The 17,303-nt window shown below is 42.9% G+C and overlaps 1 protein-coding gene across 1 annotated transcript in view; it reads left to right on the top strand.

Annotated features, from left to right (window-relative positions):
- The window catches only part of LOC308689723 (stonustoxin subunit alpha-like), a 43,287-nt gene extending 26,236 nt beyond the window's left edge, over positions 1-17,051 (top strand). The window contains exons 2-7 of the mRNA XM_081363590.1: positions 1,216-1,328; positions 1,462-1,555; positions 11,983-12,075; positions 12,251-13,975; positions 16,084-16,119; positions 16,334-17,051. Coding sequence (XP_081219716.1) covers positions 1,239-1,328; positions 1,462-1,555; positions 11,983-12,075; positions 12,251-13,975; positions 16,084-16,119; positions 16,334-16,866 — 2,571 coding nt within the window. The 5' untranslated portion in view covers positions 1,216-1,238 and the 3' untranslated portion in view covers positions 16,867-17,051. The remainder of the gene's footprint in view (positions 1-1,215; positions 1,329-1,461; positions 1,556-11,982; positions 12,076-12,250; positions 13,976-16,083; positions 16,120-16,333) is intronic.
- The last annotated feature ends 252 nt before the right edge of the window (positions 17,052-17,303 follow it).

Below are 17,303 nucleotides of genomic sequence, written 5' to 3'. Positions count from 1 at the left end.
TCAAGAGGATTTAGCATTTTCATTTTTTATATAAAATTATTATTTGTATTATTGTATTATTATTATTATTATTATGGAAAGTCTACTTTTATTATAAAATGTATAATTCATTTGCCATGCAATATTTTCATCCATGCATATTGCCATGCAATAAATTCATAGCGCATCACAACATAACTGACATGCTGCGAGGATAATACAAGATTACATAGAATCTTACTCCTCCTCAGTGTATGCCCAGACTCTCCAACTAGAGCACTCAGGTCTTCTGACCAATTGCTATTGACAGTTCCTCGTTGCTGTTATAAATCTAAGGGTGACCGTGCCTTTTCGGTGAAGGGTCAGAAATGATGGATTAGTCTTCCTTTCTATGTGAGGTCATCTTCCTCGCTAGCCATTTTTAAGTCTTCTTTAAAAACATATCTCTTTTTTTTGGCATTTGAATAGATCATGAAATGGGTTTTTGAAGCTGATAGAATGTATGATGTTGTATTTAAATGTGTTTTTTTATTCTTACTTGATCTGTAAAACACTTTGGGTCAACTTCTGTTTCTTTTTAAATGTGTTATAAAAATAAAGGTTGACTTGACTTGATCAGAGAAAACAGTTTAAAGACTCGTGTGAAAGTTTGAGTCAGCAGGACTCATCAGTGGCATCTGGTTCCTGTAAAAAACAACAACAAAACAACTGTGAACAAGCTGATATCAGGAGCAACTACGGCTGCACAATTAAGGGGGGAAATCTGGCTAAACTGTGGTGAAAATTGAGATTAAACATTCACAAAAAATTATAAAGAACACCAGGTTTGTTGTGCCTACTTTTAGGGTTGCACAATTTGGCCCCAAAAAATGGATGCTTATAGATCAATATGACTAATAATAATTATTATGATTAATATTAGTAGTAGTACTAAATAAAAAAAATATATAAAAAATAATTATAATTGTAGTAATAACACCATTTCATTATTATAAAATTACAGTATTTAAGAATAAATATAATATAGTAATAATAATAATAATTTTACCTTTACCTTTATTTTATAGGAAAAATACAGGCAGCCTATAACTATAAATAATTAGAGAGGAACACTTAAGAAACAACAAACAAAAAACAAGAACATATGGTGACAGGGAAAACAAAGCAGAATATGACAATGAAACTAAACAAGACAAGGTTGTGACAGGCATCTCCTTCACACTGACATTCAAACAGGTCTCCTTGTTGACGATTCCAAGATGGCGGCACTTTTGACATACCTGAATCAGCCGAGCTACATCTACTGTACATATCTATGGTTGGCGACCCTAGCTGTGGTGAATGCACAGGTAAGTGCACTCCCTCAGACAAAATGTGCAAGTGTAACCAGATGAATTTCATGAGATTAAAAGATAAAAAATCTTTGTGGAAGTTTTTTTTTTTTTTTGAAAATTATTTTATGAACCATTCCTTCAAAAATAGGAAGTGTTACAACCCAAACCTGATGAACTTCAGATTTTAAACAAAGACACCAGAGGACTTCATTTCTTAGCAGACGAAGACAAAAAACATCCAGGTAAGATTGAAATGTTGTTACAAAATGTGAATGTGCTATCAAAAATATCACTGCACAGATTCAATATCATTTGAAGGAAAAATCGTCTCAGGTTACGTTTGTAACCCAGTTCCCTAAGAGGGGTCGGTAATGACATTCCCATAGTGTCAACGCCATGACAGCATCTAGTTCCCCTTTCAGGGAACCAGGTTACAAGCATAACCTGAGGCGTTCCCTTTCGAAGGGAAATCAACGCTGTCATGGCATTGACACTATGGGAATGTCATTACCAACGCTGCCACACTGAGGAAGATTGCCTGCCCAACAAGGCTGTGTAATACTGACACAGACAACTGTTGAATGCAGACATGACTTGGCAAACCCTGAAGGACCTGTGACCCTGGGGTTGAGCCCATGTCCATACTGTAAGTCCTGAGTAATGTGTGCGGAGAGGGCCAGCCGGCTGCAGCACAAACCTCATGTAAGGGCTCACCCCTAGATAGAGCTTTAGAAGATGCTATACTCCTTGTGGATTTCCAGAGGCAAAGCCATTACGAGAGCCTCATAGGACAGAGCGATAGCATCTATAATCCAGTGGGACAAGACACTGCTTGGTGACTGTGTTACTAAAGCAGACCAGAAAACAAGACAGGGGTAGCTGCAGGTTGGAGCAATGAGCGTGCAGAAAGGAGGTGTGCCGACAGGTCAATTGCTACATCAGAAACTAACCCTGCCGCACACCTTGGCCGACAACTTTCACGACCAATATTAAAGACCCTTCTCCGCGCCCCTACCATTCGGCATGCCCCAACCTTTCTTAATGCTCGTTACTCCAACCTGCATATATCCACACTGTGAGAAAGTGAACCTCACTTCTCACTGTTACGCACTCTCGCATTGACTGTGAATGGCGTTACACGCAAGAGCGGGAGAGACTCTGGACATTTGAACACGCGCACACACATACACCTGCACGCTCCTTTATAAACATGATGCCATGCTTGGGCAACTTGTGTTATTTTGTGAAGGGGTATGGATGGCTTATGAACACAGGGGGGGTTGTGTTTAAAGAGAAGGCTGACGCGGGGCTATGCGCCATTAATGCATTCCCGTTCATTTGTTTGTAGAACGGTTAGTCCGCGATTTCATTCATAACATTCAAACCTAATTTGTCACTGCTTATTACTTCCTACTTTACCACCTCCATGACATGTAGTGCGGTACCCACTAGTTCATGTCCCATTTACTCCGTTTCTGTCTGAAATCCTAGTTAATTCTTACATATTGTGACTCACGCATTTCCTGCATCCCGGTCCGATTCGACTGCTCCTATGCGGATGCGCGCGCCGCTGTAGGGGCGGTATTTATCTCGGTCACAGGGCAGAGGGTGCAGAGCATTGTTCACAGGGGTGTTTGTTTGTAATAATGTGTTGTATGTATATGTGTGGTGTGAATAGGTGGTGTAAATGTTGTAAAAAATGTTAGTGATATGAGGATAATATTTTGTTTTCATGTAATGTTTATTTTCTACTTAGCTTATAGCTTATTTATGGCCTTAGGCTAAAGATAATACCCTGAATGTTGGTATGGTCCAATTTGGCTTAATGCTTTGGCCTATTTAAGAGGGCCTCATTCTGTATTCGGGAGAGTGAGGGTGAGTACTAGCTTGCTGTGAGGCTATGTACAAAGTGTTTGCTATTGTTGGAAGCTAAAAGCATTGTGCTATTTCGATTTATTTTTGATTATTTTGTTTTCTTGAATTCTGAGTTAAAATATAAATAAACTTTATTTTATTTTTTGGAACAATTGAGATCTGGTAGCCGTCTTTTCCACCTCCACCATCGCAAGCTAGTGAGCCTACACATCCCAATACTTGGGGTGACGTTCGGTCCCCCACACACACTTGCAAAAAAACTGGGAGAATGTACGCCACTGGCCCGACATAAATCCTAAGAGCCTGGACTGGATATAGTAGATGCAGTCTCTCTATTGCTACAGCAATTCATGCGGCGAAGGGAAGTACGACAGGGTGGCCGATTACAGGAGGTGTGCAAAATAGCTCTGATCATACCTGGGGGAAAGTCTAAGCAGGAGGAAGCTACTGACAGGGCCGACAGATCTCCTACTCTTTTGAGCAATGTCAATGCAAGTCAAGTCATCTTCATTTATATAGCGCTTTTAACAATGTAGATTGTTTCAAAGCAACTTTACAGAGATAAACTTATAATTTATGGTAACAGATTTGTTTTGGCTTTATAGCGGTTCTTTAATAAAGTTATTTTCCAGCTAAAGTTAGTTTTGATTGATTTGCTTCCGTCTTAACAATTATTTGTTAGGGCCGCTAAGACGACACCATCCTCTCTATACAGACTTTGACGTGTGAGAAACGCTGATGGCGTTCACATGCGCATTAAGAATTGGTTCTATAGTTATGTGCGTTTGAATATATGTGCGTAGGTTTGGAATTCCCCACAGACCAAGCCTAAACAAAGTACCGGGTTTTCCCTACCAATTTTGATATAGAATTTTATTTTATTTTATCACTTCGGGGTAGGTACGCGAAACGAATTTTCCCAAAAATGCTTTATCTGGAGTGGTAAAGGGATCCTCCATAGGGAGAGACTAGTTGGCACTTCAGCACTGCGTTGTCATCGGGTCCAGGCGAAGGTCCTTCGTCAGATCTGGATACGGCCCGGATCCGGCAGGCTGCGGGAAAACCTCGGGATAAACAAAGACACTAAAATTAGCGTAGATGCCATTCTCATGATGTAACGAGTACATCAGGATTTATGGGAAGTGTTCCTGGTTCCGGCTGACCTAATCTATGCAGCCTAACATTGAATTATAGAAGTCTATAATGTATTATGTGAATGCTAGGTCAAAGAGATGTGTCTTTAATCTGGCTTTGAACTGACAGAGTGTGTCTGCTTCCCGGACAATGTTAGGAAGATTGTTCCAGAGTTTTGGTGCTAAATAGGAAAAGGATCTACCGCCAGCAGTCGATTTTGATATTCTAGGTATTATCAACTGGCCGGAATTTTGAGATCGCAATAGACGTGAAGGACTATAATGCGTTAAGAGCTCGCTCAAGTACTGCGGAGCTAAACCATTTAGTGCTTTGTAAGTAATCAGCAATATTTTAAAATTGATGCGATGTTTAATAGGGAGCCAGTGCAGTTTTGACAGAACTGGGCTAATATGGTCATACTTCCTGGTTCTGGTAAGAACTCGAGCTGCTGCGTTTTGGACCAGCTGTAGTTTGTTTATTAAGCGTGCAGGGCAACCACCCAGTAGAGCATTACAATAATCTAGCCTTGATGTCATGAACGCATGAACTAATTGTTCCGCATTTGTCAATAAGAGCATATGACGTAATTTAGATATATTTTTAAGATGGAAAAATGCGGTTTTACAGATACTAGACACGTGACTTTCAAATGAAAGATTGGTATCAAAGAGCACACACACACACCCAGGTTCCTAACCGACGACGAAGACTTAACAGAGCAGTCATCAAGTGTTAGACAGTATTCTAGGTTATTACGTGAGGAAGTTTTTTGTCCAATAATTAGAATCTTTGTTTTTCAGAATTTAGAAGTAGGAAATTACTAGTCATCCAATTTTTTATACAGCTATGCATTCCGTTAATTTTGTGAATTGGTAAGTTTTGTTAGGTTTTGAAGAAATATAGAGCTGAGTATATTTGTATATACTCAGATCTAGCTCTATATACTTTGACCTCTTTGATCAGTATAATAGTCGGCATAACAGTGAAAGCCAATTCCATGCTTCCTAATGATATCTCCTAAGGGTAGCATGTACAGAGTGAACAGCAGCGGTCCTAGTACTGAGCCTTGTGGTACGCCATACTGAACTTGTGATCGATGAGACATCTCTTCATTTACTGCTACAAACTGATAACGATCAGATAAGTATGATTCAAACCATGCTAGTGCAATTCTACTAATGCCAACATAGTTTTCTAGTCTATTTAAAAGAATGTTGTGGTCAATAGTGTCAAATGCAGCACTAAGATCAAGTAACACTAATAGAGAGATACAACCACGATCGGATGATAAGAGCAAATCATTTGTGACTCTAACGAGAGCAGTCTCAGTACTATTGTACGGTATAAATCCGGACTGAAAATCCTCACAGATATCATTTCTTTCAAGAAAGGAACACCGTTGTGAAAATACTGCTTTTTCTAATATCTTTGACAGAAAAGGTAGATTCAAGATCAGCCTGTAATTGACTAATTCTGTAGGATCAAGTTGCGTTTTTTTAACAAGCGGTTTAATCATAGCCAGCTTAAAGTTTTTTGGTACGTATCCTAGAGACAAAGACGAATTAATGATATTAAGAAGAGGATCTATGACCTCTGGAAGCATCTCTTTCAGTAGCTTAGTCGGAATAGAGTCTAACATACATGTTGTTGATTTAGATGAATTTACGAGTTTGCAAAATTCTTCCTCTCCTATAGCAACGAATTAATCACATTTTTCCTCAGGGAGACTACAATGCACTGCCTGATGCGATACTGTAGTAGACGGTTGCATAGTTATAATTTTGTCCCTGATATTATCAATCTTATAAGTGAAGAATTTCATAAAGTCATTACTGCTGTGCTGCTTGGAAACTTCTGGGCTTGAAGCTTTATTTTTCGTTAATTTAGCCACCGTTTCAAATATATACCTAGGGTTTTGTTTATTTTCTTCTAATAGGGTTGAAAAATAAGCAGATCTAGCAGCTTTTAACCCTCTGGGGTCTAAGGTGTTTTTGGGGCCCTTGGGATGTTTTGACATGCCCTGACATTTGTGCTTTTTTCAGTTATTTATAAACATGATAATGGCAAAGGTGTAAATTCACTCTATATAGCACAAACAGGGCTACCATAATATGTGAGCAACATGCATGTAGATGTTTGTATTTTTAAGAGAATAATGTTTATGCGTAGTTATTGAAAAAAAAAAAAAAGAAAGTTGCTGAAATAAGGCCACAAAACACATACTAAATATGTGTCAATAAGACTTGACTAATGGATGTTCTGGCTTCAAAATGATGTGAAAATAGTCTTGCTTTTTCGTTCACATTAAAACAATACATTGATTTAAATTGTGTAAGACAGGTTTTGCTTGGAAAGCCAATATGCGAGGGGGGCGTGAACAAGGAGTGGTTTACACCTGAGAATACAATGCACCACCCACTCTGCATAATTAGCCATTCATTCAGGTGTGACACTGACTACGTTTACATGCAGCCAATAACCGGGTTATGGTCGGGTTAAGGTCACTATTCGAGTTTCTGAAACATTCGGAATAACCCGTTTACATGCGTGAGCAGAGAGAGTTACTCCTGTATACATGGAATTTGTAATCAATTGGTAATATCCCGATGTAAACGGCGACGCACGGTTAGCGTCTGGACGTACGGACAACCTTAAGACGCAATATGCGTCATTTCCGATTCTTCTTCATGTATCCAAAGACAACAACAACAGCAGCAGCACGCGGATAATGAATAGTTCGGGGCAGATAGCGATCGCGTTTGTTTGCGCTTTCCTCCTCGCTCCAAAAGTGTGGTGCTGTGCTGCGTCTCGCCATGTTTACCTCTACTTCTTGTTTACTTCCGGTATACTGCACGCGGGTTTTTGTATGCGCCGTCTCTACTCAAAAGACCAAGATTCCTTGCGAACTGAACATGCGCAGAACACAAATCAATGTTCCTTTTGATGGGGATATGCCGATACGCGTTTACATGACCAAATATTCGGGTTAGAAAAGGGGTACCCCAGGTATAATATCCGGGTTTTTAAAAACCGGGATATGAGCATATCCGGGTTTTTGCCGGTGTTTACATGGCCGTGCGCGACCGGGTTATTGCTAATATCCCGGTTTTGAACGGGTTATTGGCTGCATGTAAACGTAGTCACTGACTGAGCCACAATGCAAGGACAAAAGATATATTTAGAGGAAGACTTATATTGACCATTTAAGATTTTGCTTACATCTATCTTGTAAATATGTTTTGCTATTTTATTAAAAAGGTTACAATTACAACAATAATTACAATTTCAACAATATTTCAAGTGTACTCTTTCTTTGTAAAAAAAAAAAAGATTATAGGCACATTTTATCATATGTATTCATTAGTTTGAATATTGCCAACATTGGAACAGCTAACATCTTAGTTGATGACTTTATTTTTGACAAAAATAGTATTTCTTTAGTACTTAAAAGTGAGAAGCCTCTCTGAGGCTGACTCTAAGAGCTCAAATGGAGCCTCTAATAATAAAAAAAACTTTCCAGGACCACAGAAAGATCCTAAAAGGAATCAATTTTAGATCATACGATTTTCTTGAGGTGGGAGCTCTGGAAGTCAAAAGTGACTCAACATCCTCAGTTTAGAGATCAGAATCTACGAGCTGTTACTTTTCAGGGATAAGACCCAAAGTTTCCAATTCTCCAGCCAGAAAGTGTCACGGTGTGGGTTTTGTGTCTTGTTCCTTGTTAGTGTCTATCATATTATTCCCTGCTTGTCATGTGATCCTGCCATGTGTCTTGTCATGTTCAGTTGTTCCCCATTATGTTGATTAGTCTTCACAGGTGTTTCAGTTTACCACGCCCCCTTGTTATCTTGTTTAGCTTGTGTTCCCTGTGTATATAGACCCTGTCTGTTTTAGTAGGTGTCACGGAGTCCTTGTGTATTTATCACGCCACTTCTGTGTTCTTGTTTATGTTCTTGTTTTGGATGGATTATGATATCGACTATTGCCTGGACTGGATTTTGAGTAACGGATTTCCCTATTAAACATTTCATACTGCACCCTTGGATCTTTCCCTTCTTCCCAAGTGTGGATCGTGACAGAAGGACTCCGTCAGCTTTTGATCCAGCAGTATGTTTACCAGTGCCTCTTTCCCAGCCACCGAGCGGGAGAGGGGGCAAGGTTTTGAGGGGACCCGATTGGTCATTTTTCGAGGGACCCGTGGAGGCCGCAGTAGAGGAGGTGGACGTGGGAGAGACCAACACCACTCTCCACTCTGGCCCCTCTTCGACCCTGGGTTGGTGGTTTCCAGCCCAGTTCCGGTGGTCCCAGTTCCGGTGGTCCCGAAACAGAGGAGGAGAAGAGGGACTCCCTCCGTGACTGTTCTGGTGGATCCAGTTCCGGTGGTCCCAGTGCCGGTGGTCCCAGTGCCGGTGGTCCCAGTGCCGGTGGTCCCAGTGCCGGTTCCGGTGGTCCCAGTTCCGGTGGTTGTCCCTGAACAGCCCGCTGTTGTCCCGGAGGCCGTGCCCGAACAGCCCGCTGTCATCCAGGAGGCCGTGCTCGAGCAGCCCGCTGTTGCCATAGCGGCTGAAAAACTCTTGGATTATTTTTCGACGCTATTCAAGATCCTAGAGTTTCCCAGGAGTATTCACGTCCCGTCTGCCCAGCCAGAGACTATTCACGTCACGCCTACCGAGCCTGTGTCTTCGGACAAGATGGCCGCCGCCGAGCCTGTTCACATCACGCCTGCCGAGCCTGTGTCTTCGGACAAGAAGGCCGCCGCCGAGCCTGTTCACATCACGCCTGCCGAGCCTGTGTCCCCTAACAAGATGGCCACCATCGAGCCTGTGTCTGTTCCTGAGCCGGTGGTGTCTGAGCCGGTGGCGTCTGTTCCTGAGCCTGAGCCTGTGGCGTCTGTTCCTGAGCCTGAGCCTGTGGCGTCTGTTCCTGAGCCTGAGCCTGTGGCGTCTGTTCCTGAGCCTGAGCCTGTGGCGTCTGTTCCTGAGCCTGAGCCTGTGGCGTCTGTTCCTGAGCCTGAGCCGGTGGCGCCAGTTCCAGTGCCTGAGCCGGTGGCGCCAGTTCCAGTGCCTGAGCCGGTGGCGCCAGTTCCAGTGCCTGAGCCGGTGGCGCCAGTTCCAGTGCCTGAGCCGGTGGTGCCAGTTCCAGTGCCAGTTCCAGTGCCTGAGCTGGTGGTGCCAGTTCCAGTGCCAGTTCCAGTGCCTGAGCCGGTGGTGCCAGTTCCAGTGCCTGAGCCGGTGGTGCCAGTTCCAGTGCCTGAGCCGGTGGTGCCAGTTCCAGTGCCTGAGCCGGTGGTGCCAGTTCCAGTGCCAGTTCCAGTGCCTGAGCTGGTGGTGCCAGTTCCAGTGCCAGTTCCAGTGCCTGAGCCGGTGGTGCCAGTTCCAGTGCCTGAGCCGGTGGTGCCAGTTCCAGTGCCTGAGCCGGTGGTGCCAGTTCCAGTGCCTGAGCCGGTGGTGCCAGTTCCAGTGCCTGAGTCGGTGGTGTCTGTTCCTGAGCCGGTGGTATCCGTTCCCGAGCCGGTGGTGTCTGAGCCGGTGGTGTCTGTTCCTGAGCCGGTGCCTGTTCTCGAGCCGGTGGTGTCTGTTCCTGAGCCGGTGGTGTCTGTTCCTGGGCCGGTGGTGTCTGTTCCTGGGCCGGTGGTGTCTGTTCCTGAGCCGGTGGTGTCTGTTCCTGAGCCGGTGCCTGGTCCCGAGCCGGTGGTGTCTGAGCCGGTGGTGTCTGTTCCTGGGCCGGTGGTATCTGTTCCTGAACCGGTGGTGTCTGTTCCGGTGGTGTCTGTTCCTGAGCCGGTGCCTGTTCCTTGGCCGCCCGAGGGGTCGTCTCCGCCCTGGCCGCCCGAGGGGTCGTCTCCGCCCTGGCCGTCCGAGGGGTCGTCTCCGCCCTGGCCGCCCGAGGGGTCGTCTCCGCCCTGGCCGCCCGAGGGGTCGTCTCCGCCCTGGCCGCCCGAGGGGTCGTCTCCGCCCTGGCCGCCCGAGGGGTCGTCTCCGCCCTGGCCGCCCGATGGACTGTCTGCTCTGCCCTGGCCGCCCGATGGACTGTCTGCTCTGCCCTGGCCGCCCGATGGACTGTCTGCTCTGCCCTGGCCGCCCGATGGACTGTCTGCTCTGCCCTGGCCGCCCGATGGACTGTCTGCTCCGCCCTGGCCGCCAGATGAACTGTCACTCCCTGTCCCCGTTTCCCTCCATGGACCTGGCCCCCCTTCCCTCCCCCTGATCCTCCACCACTCCACCTCCCTGGGATTTTTGTTTGGTCTGTCACGTCTTGTAGCGTCTGGTAGCCGCTCCGTAGAGGGGAGGTTATGTCACGGTGTGGGTTTTGTGTCTTGTTCCTTGTTAGTGTCTATCATATTATTCCCTGCTTGTCATGTGATCCTGCCATGTGTCTTGTCATGTTCAGTTGTTCCCCGTTATGTTGATTAGTCTTCACAGGTGTTTCAGTTTACCACGCCCCCTTGTTATCTTGTTTAGCTTGTGTTCCCTGTGTATATATACCCTGTCTGTTTTAGTAGGTGTCACGGAGTCCTTGTGTATTTATCACGCCACTTCTGTGTTCTTGTTTATGTTCTTGTTTTGGATGGATTAAGATATCGACTATTGCCTGGACTGGATTTTGAGTAACGGATTTCCCTATTAAACATTTCATACTGCACCCTTGGATCTTTCCCTTCTTCCCAAGTGTGGATCGTGACAGAAAGTAAATTGCCCTCTGGGAGAGCAGTTTGGTTTCTGCCCAGAGCAGGAACTGCTGCATCTGCCTGAATAGGAGGTGCAAGCACAGCTCGCTCTGGTAATTGATGTAAGAGACTCTATTGTAAGTTGCTTTGGATAAAAGCGTCTTTTAAATGTGTACATGCAAATTAAGCATTTTATATGATATAATTATACTAACCTGAAGGTCGAAAGTTTAATTCTGTATTTCTTTGCCATGCCATGTGCTTGCTATGGCTTCAGTGCTTGCTTGACCCCATATTGCTGCTTGCATCTTTATTTTAAAATGGATTTCTTCAGTATTAACTCTTTCCCCGCCATTGGCGGAAACTTCCGGCTTTTTTACGGTAGGGGGCATATTACGCATCTCCTGATCAAAACGCAGGTGAAAAAGAAGCAGAAGCATTCATTCATCAACATTAAATATCACATTAATCAAAACTGCCTAATGTTACCGAATGAAAAGTCAACCCAGGACAAGCTATAGGACTTTGCAAGCTTTGAGGGTGTTGACTCAATCTACTCTATCCATCTATGTTTTGATCATCGTTCTGAATTAGATCCAGACGTAGTGTTTGACAAAAATGCGATTTTCTCAGCTTTTTGCTCGAATTGTTGCTTTTTTTTACTTAAAAGGGAATGCATGAAGCTAGAATAAAACCTTTTTTGTTTTTTAAAGCAGAGGGTGTGTTCTTTCTTTTGAAATTTTGCATGTTTGAGATATTCATACAACAAAATATTCTGTGGGTCATGAAAATTTTGTGAAAATGATCAAAAATGCTGGCAGTGGCTGGCAACTTTTTTCAAAAATGCTGGCGGGTAAAGAGTTAAACAGTATTCATTACCATCCATTACATTCATTTACTATCCATTACATTCATTCATTACTATAATTTTGTTAATATCTATTATAAATATTCTAAGTATAAATTATACCTTTTATTTGTTATTTACTGCAGCCCTGGCATCACAGACCATAGAAGTGGCAGCTCTAGGAAGACCTCTGTTTCCTGGTATGCTGTATGACTGCCGCAAGGATACCTTCATTCCAGGTGCTTTACAAACCTAAATAAATATATAAATAATTACAAGTTTATTTTTCCCTCTTCATCAAATATTGCATCACTAATTACAAATCCTTGTGTAACAACACTATAAAACCTGCATGTTTCTTCAACAGTACATCACTTACTCGTACATAACTTAAAAAGTAATTTCTCATTTCAGGTGTCACTCTGTGGGATAAGAAATCATTGAGAGAAGATTTGGACAGTCATCCACAGCCAAGGACAGATTTGAAGTTCAGTAGCTCTGACTCTCTCTCTAGTAAGTCCAGTCTCCTGGATGTGAGTGCTTCCCTGAAGGCCAGCTTCTTAGGCGGGCTGGTGGAGGTGGAAGGATCTGCCAAGTTCCTGCGTGACACCAAATCCTCAAACCAACAGTCCAGAGTTACAATGTATTACAGCGAACGCACAAGATTCGACCAGCTCACTATGAGCCATCTGGGTCAGATCACCTACCCTCAGGTCTTTGACCAGAAAACTGCAACTCATGTGGTCACAGGTGTACTATACGGAGCTCAGGCCTTCATGGTGTTTGATCGGACATTTACAGAAGACGAAGAAAAGCAGGAGATTGAGGGAAGACTGAATGTCATGGTCAAGAATATTCCACTATTTTCCATTGAGGGACAAGGAGCTGTACAAATGACAGATACTCAAAAGAAAGTGGCTGAGAATATCGCCTGCACATTTTATGGTGACGTCCGCCTTGAGCAGAACCCCACCACTTTCATGGAGGCCCTAGAGGTGTACAAGAAGCTCCCCACTATACTGAAGGAGAATCCACAGAATGCAGTTCCAATAAAAGTCTGGCTCTATCCTCTTTCTCTACTGGATACAAAAGCTGCTCAGTTGGAGAGAGAAATCACCACACGTCTGGTTTCCAACACTGAAGATATAATAGAGGGGCTGGGAGAAGTACAGAGGACATGCAACGACCTCTCCAGAAAAACTCTGTTAAATGTATTGGAAGACATCAAAGAGAGGCTCCGTTTATTTCAGAGCTCATTTAGCATTTACGAAACGGTGCTCCTGAAAGAAGTGGCCAAGGTCTTGCCTGCTATTCGAGGAGGAGAGATGGAGCAAAAGTCATTGGAAGACATCCTAAAGATCCACCACAGCTCCCCCTTTAATGCCGACATGCTTTACCAGTGGTTAGGTCATGCAAAGGCTGAACTTAACCTCTTGAGTTCTCACACCGAGACACTGAAGGGAATCCATACTGAAGACTCAAACCATCTCAACACCATCCTCTTTAATCCTGATATTGATGTTGTGGTGTGCTTGACCTTCACATCTCTGAAGTATGAAGACCCGTATCTCTCAACCCTGAAGATGTTTCTGGATTCTGATGAGTTCAAAGAGCTAGATGTGGGAATGAAACACAATTCTAGCACGTTAGCATCTGTCAGAAAGTGGTTCACCGATCCTGATGTCATCTCAAAGATGAGAAAGAACTTATCTCTTTTCAGAAGTTTTTCAGAGGCTAATAAAGATGAAAAGAGATATCGATTCATTATTTCTGCCATCTCCGATCCCTCCAATCCTGGCTCCTCTATCTATCTGTATGAATCAGGGAAGCTGACAGACACACAGTTCCAGCCCGTGTCGAAGCCTCTTCCACCAAAAGTGATGAAGGTCCTGGAGCACGGTGTGACCCTGAAACTGCAGAAGTCCCCAACTGGAGAAACTGTGAGGTACAGAGTGGAGTACCAGCAGGAGAAAGCAGATTCTGGCGCTGAGGAACAGTGGATTATCAAAAACACCGCTGAGGAAGTCTTTAATCTGACTGGATTGGAGTTTGGAAAGCAGTACTCGATCCGCTACAGGATAGTGGGTAAAGTGGGAGTGAGTGAAGCCAGTGACACTATCGGCCCCATTCAGTCTTCAGGTGAGAGTTATATGCAAAACATTTTTGCATTAATATATTTTTTTCAAATATATAATTAGCTTCATTCACACAGTCAATGTTTGTATTGTTAACAATATTTCCTAACAGGTGTGGCTATTAATAAACGTGTAACGTTGTAAAGTGTTTCCCATTTGAGTGTATATATATGAAAGTTTTATTTCCTTTGCAACTTTAAGGACTATTTGTAACAACATGAACAGAGTATATTATGTATTTGATGTCTAATATAGGCTAGTGTACTTAATCATACCTTGAACAAGTAAAACTTACATTTCTCTGTATGAAATCCAATATGACATTTAAAACTGACATAAAATAAAAAAAAATAACAATAATAAACAAAACACAAAAATAATCAACTTAACACACAAAAACTGTTGACACTTAAACCCACTGTATGATGGCATTTCATACTAGAAGAGTATGAAATGACTAGAAGATAACTCCACATCAGCTACAAAAATTCACCAACTAACATTCAGAAATGTCCTGTTGCTTCTACATGTTTTCACTTCTTCTTGAGACTCTCTGACATCATTGTCTGACTCCGGTTTGAACATAAAAGGCTAAAAGTTTTTGAAATTTTCCATGCATGTGTGTGTGAGGTAAAAGGACACACTTGAGCTCCGCCCCCTGTGCCGGGAGCAGCAGCTCATTTGCATTTAAAGGGACAGACACAAAAAACAGTGTGTTTTTGCTCACCCTCAAAAAGGGTCAATTTTAACATGCTATATAAGAATATCTGTGGGGTATTTTGAGCTAAACCTTCACATACACACTTGGTTTCTGGGCAGAAACCAAACTGCTCTTCCAGAGGGCAATTTACTTTCTGGCTGGAGAATTGGAAACTTTGGGTCTTATCCCTGAAAGGTAACAGCTCATAGATTCTGATCTCTAAACTGAGGATGTTGAGTCACTTTTGACTTCCAGAGCTCCCACCACAAGAAAATCGTATGATCTAAAATTGCTGAGTTCCTTTTTAGGATCTTTCTGTGGTCCTGGAAACACATACACACTGTTACGAAGTGGAGGACGCAGTAAGATCCATTTGCAGCTTTATTAGAATATTTAACAGGCAGGGTAAATCAGGGGCAGACAGAACAACGGAGGTAATCACAAAGCAGAAGTCGATAACAGGCAAGGGTTGAGGCAGGCGGCAGGAATCACAGTCCCAAAGAACAATCCGGGTCGAGACAGGCAGCAGAACAATCAGAGGTCGATATAACAGTCCGATTCGAGGTAGGCAGCAGAAGAATCAGTAGTCGATATAAACAATCCAAGGTCAGAGATCGTTCAGCAAACACGGGGAAAACGCTCAGAAATTGTACACCGGGGCAATGCAATACTTCGCAGTGAACTGAAGAGTGACAGAGGTTTATATGGGTGTATGTGAATGAGCTGCAGGTGGATGAGATGAGTGTGGATGAGCTGCAGTTGTATGTGCAATCAGTCCCAGGTAAGCGGCATGATGGGAAGTTGAGTTTGTGATGTGATCAGTCTGGTGTGGAGTGCCCTCTGGTGACTCTCAGAGGCACGCCAGCTGGTGATCGTTACACACACATACACACCACCCCTTTAAGAATTTAAGTGAAATCAGCATTTAAATCCAAACATCAATGATGCATTTTTATGATTTAACTTATTAATAAAATGTGGCTTCCATGTATTCACAGAAATTCTAATAAGCAGTAGAATTATAATACAGGCTAATTCAATTATTGAGCATGAGACATTTATTGATCTATTGATGTCTCTTTGAAAAAGACTAATAAGGAGGGTGAGGTTTCATCCAAGTCTTATAAAGCGATATGATTACTTTGTATGATGAGCAAAGTGAAATTTAAGTCCTATTCTCTTTCAAATCAAATCTGTGCTCAGTTCATGTCTGCAGAAGCCAAATCAAATATGGTGACATGTCAATAATATCAAACCCTCAACAGTGGCTGTGTCAGGTTCTGGGCTCTGTAAACAGCAGAGACATCTCTAAATATCTTCTGTGTTGGAGGATTTCTGCATGTGTTAATAAATGCAGGATCACTTTCTCTTGACTTGATAATCACACTCTTCATGTCTGTTGATTTCCACAGCCACTGATCCCAAGACCAGGAGTGACTTCCTATATTGTAAGTCAGAAAACAAGCAGAGAAACTCACAGAGTGTGTTCATGTTCTTCCTGTAGACGCTGAAAGACAACATGACAGAAGAGTTTAGAGTTGATCATGTGAATGATGATTAAACTGCACTGAGACACTGCTGATATACTGAACATGAAGAGTTCAGCTACATTAAAAGATCAGATTCATAACTCCTGATTCTGATGTGTTTTCTCTCCATCAGATTCCCATCAGCTCACTCTGGATCTGAACACAGTGAATAAATACCTCCACCTGTCTGAGGGGAACAGAGTGATTACTAACACTTTCCCAGAGCTTCAGTCGTATCCTGATCATCCAGGCAGATTTGATGCGTGGGAGCAGGTGTTATGTAGAGAGAGTATGAGTGAACAACACTCTTACTGGGAGATTGAATGGAGTGGGATTGATGCTGTGTCTATATCAGTGTCATATATGAGCATCAGCAGGAAGGGACGAATAAATGAGTGTAAGTTTGGATCTAATGATCAGTCCTGGAGTTTGGACTGCTCTTCCTCCTGTTACTCATTCTGGCACAATGACATAGAGACTAAACTCCCTGTAAAGCCCATCAGCAGGAGAACAGGAGTGTATGTGGATCACAGTGCAGGAACTCTGTCCTTCTACAGCGTCAGCGGAGACACAATGAGCCTCATACACACAGTCCAGACCACATTCACTCAGCCACTCTATCCAGGGTTTAGGGTTTATCCTGGATCATCAGTGAATCTGTGTTGATGAATGAGAATAGCCTGATGAGAGCTTCTACCCATAATGCTTTGAGCTGCATGATAAATCAGTGACAGTGAGATGATGTTCTAGAGTCTCTTATTGTCTCTTTATTACATTAATAACACAGCTGAACTTCTGTCAGTGAAATATCATGTCAGAATAACTGTGTAATAAATCCTCATATAGACATCAGTGTGTGTGACGGTGTGTATCTCTGCTTTTCTCAAGCTCTGTTTGTGTTGATGAAGATCAGCTTCATTTAGTTTCACAGTAGTTTCACATCAATCATTTATAAATCATGTAGAAGTAGGATTTGTTAAACATATTTTAATCCAGGTGTATTTAATGCACAGCAAATTTCTGGAGTTGAAAAATCCCGAGTTAGGCAAAAAAGTGCGAAAGAGTTAGATTTTTGGAGTTTATTTTTTAACTCTGAATACAGT

The sequence above is a fragment of the Scardinius erythrophthalmus genome (assembly GCF_964197995.2).
Source record: "Scardinius erythrophthalmus genome assembly, chromosome: 4".
Taxonomy (NCBI): domain Eukaryota; kingdom Metazoa; phylum Chordata; class Actinopteri; order Cypriniformes; family Leuciscidae; genus Scardinius; species Scardinius erythrophthalmus.
The sequence above is the reverse complement of the archived record's forward strand: the minus strand, read 5'-3'. Positions and strand labels throughout refer to the sequence as shown.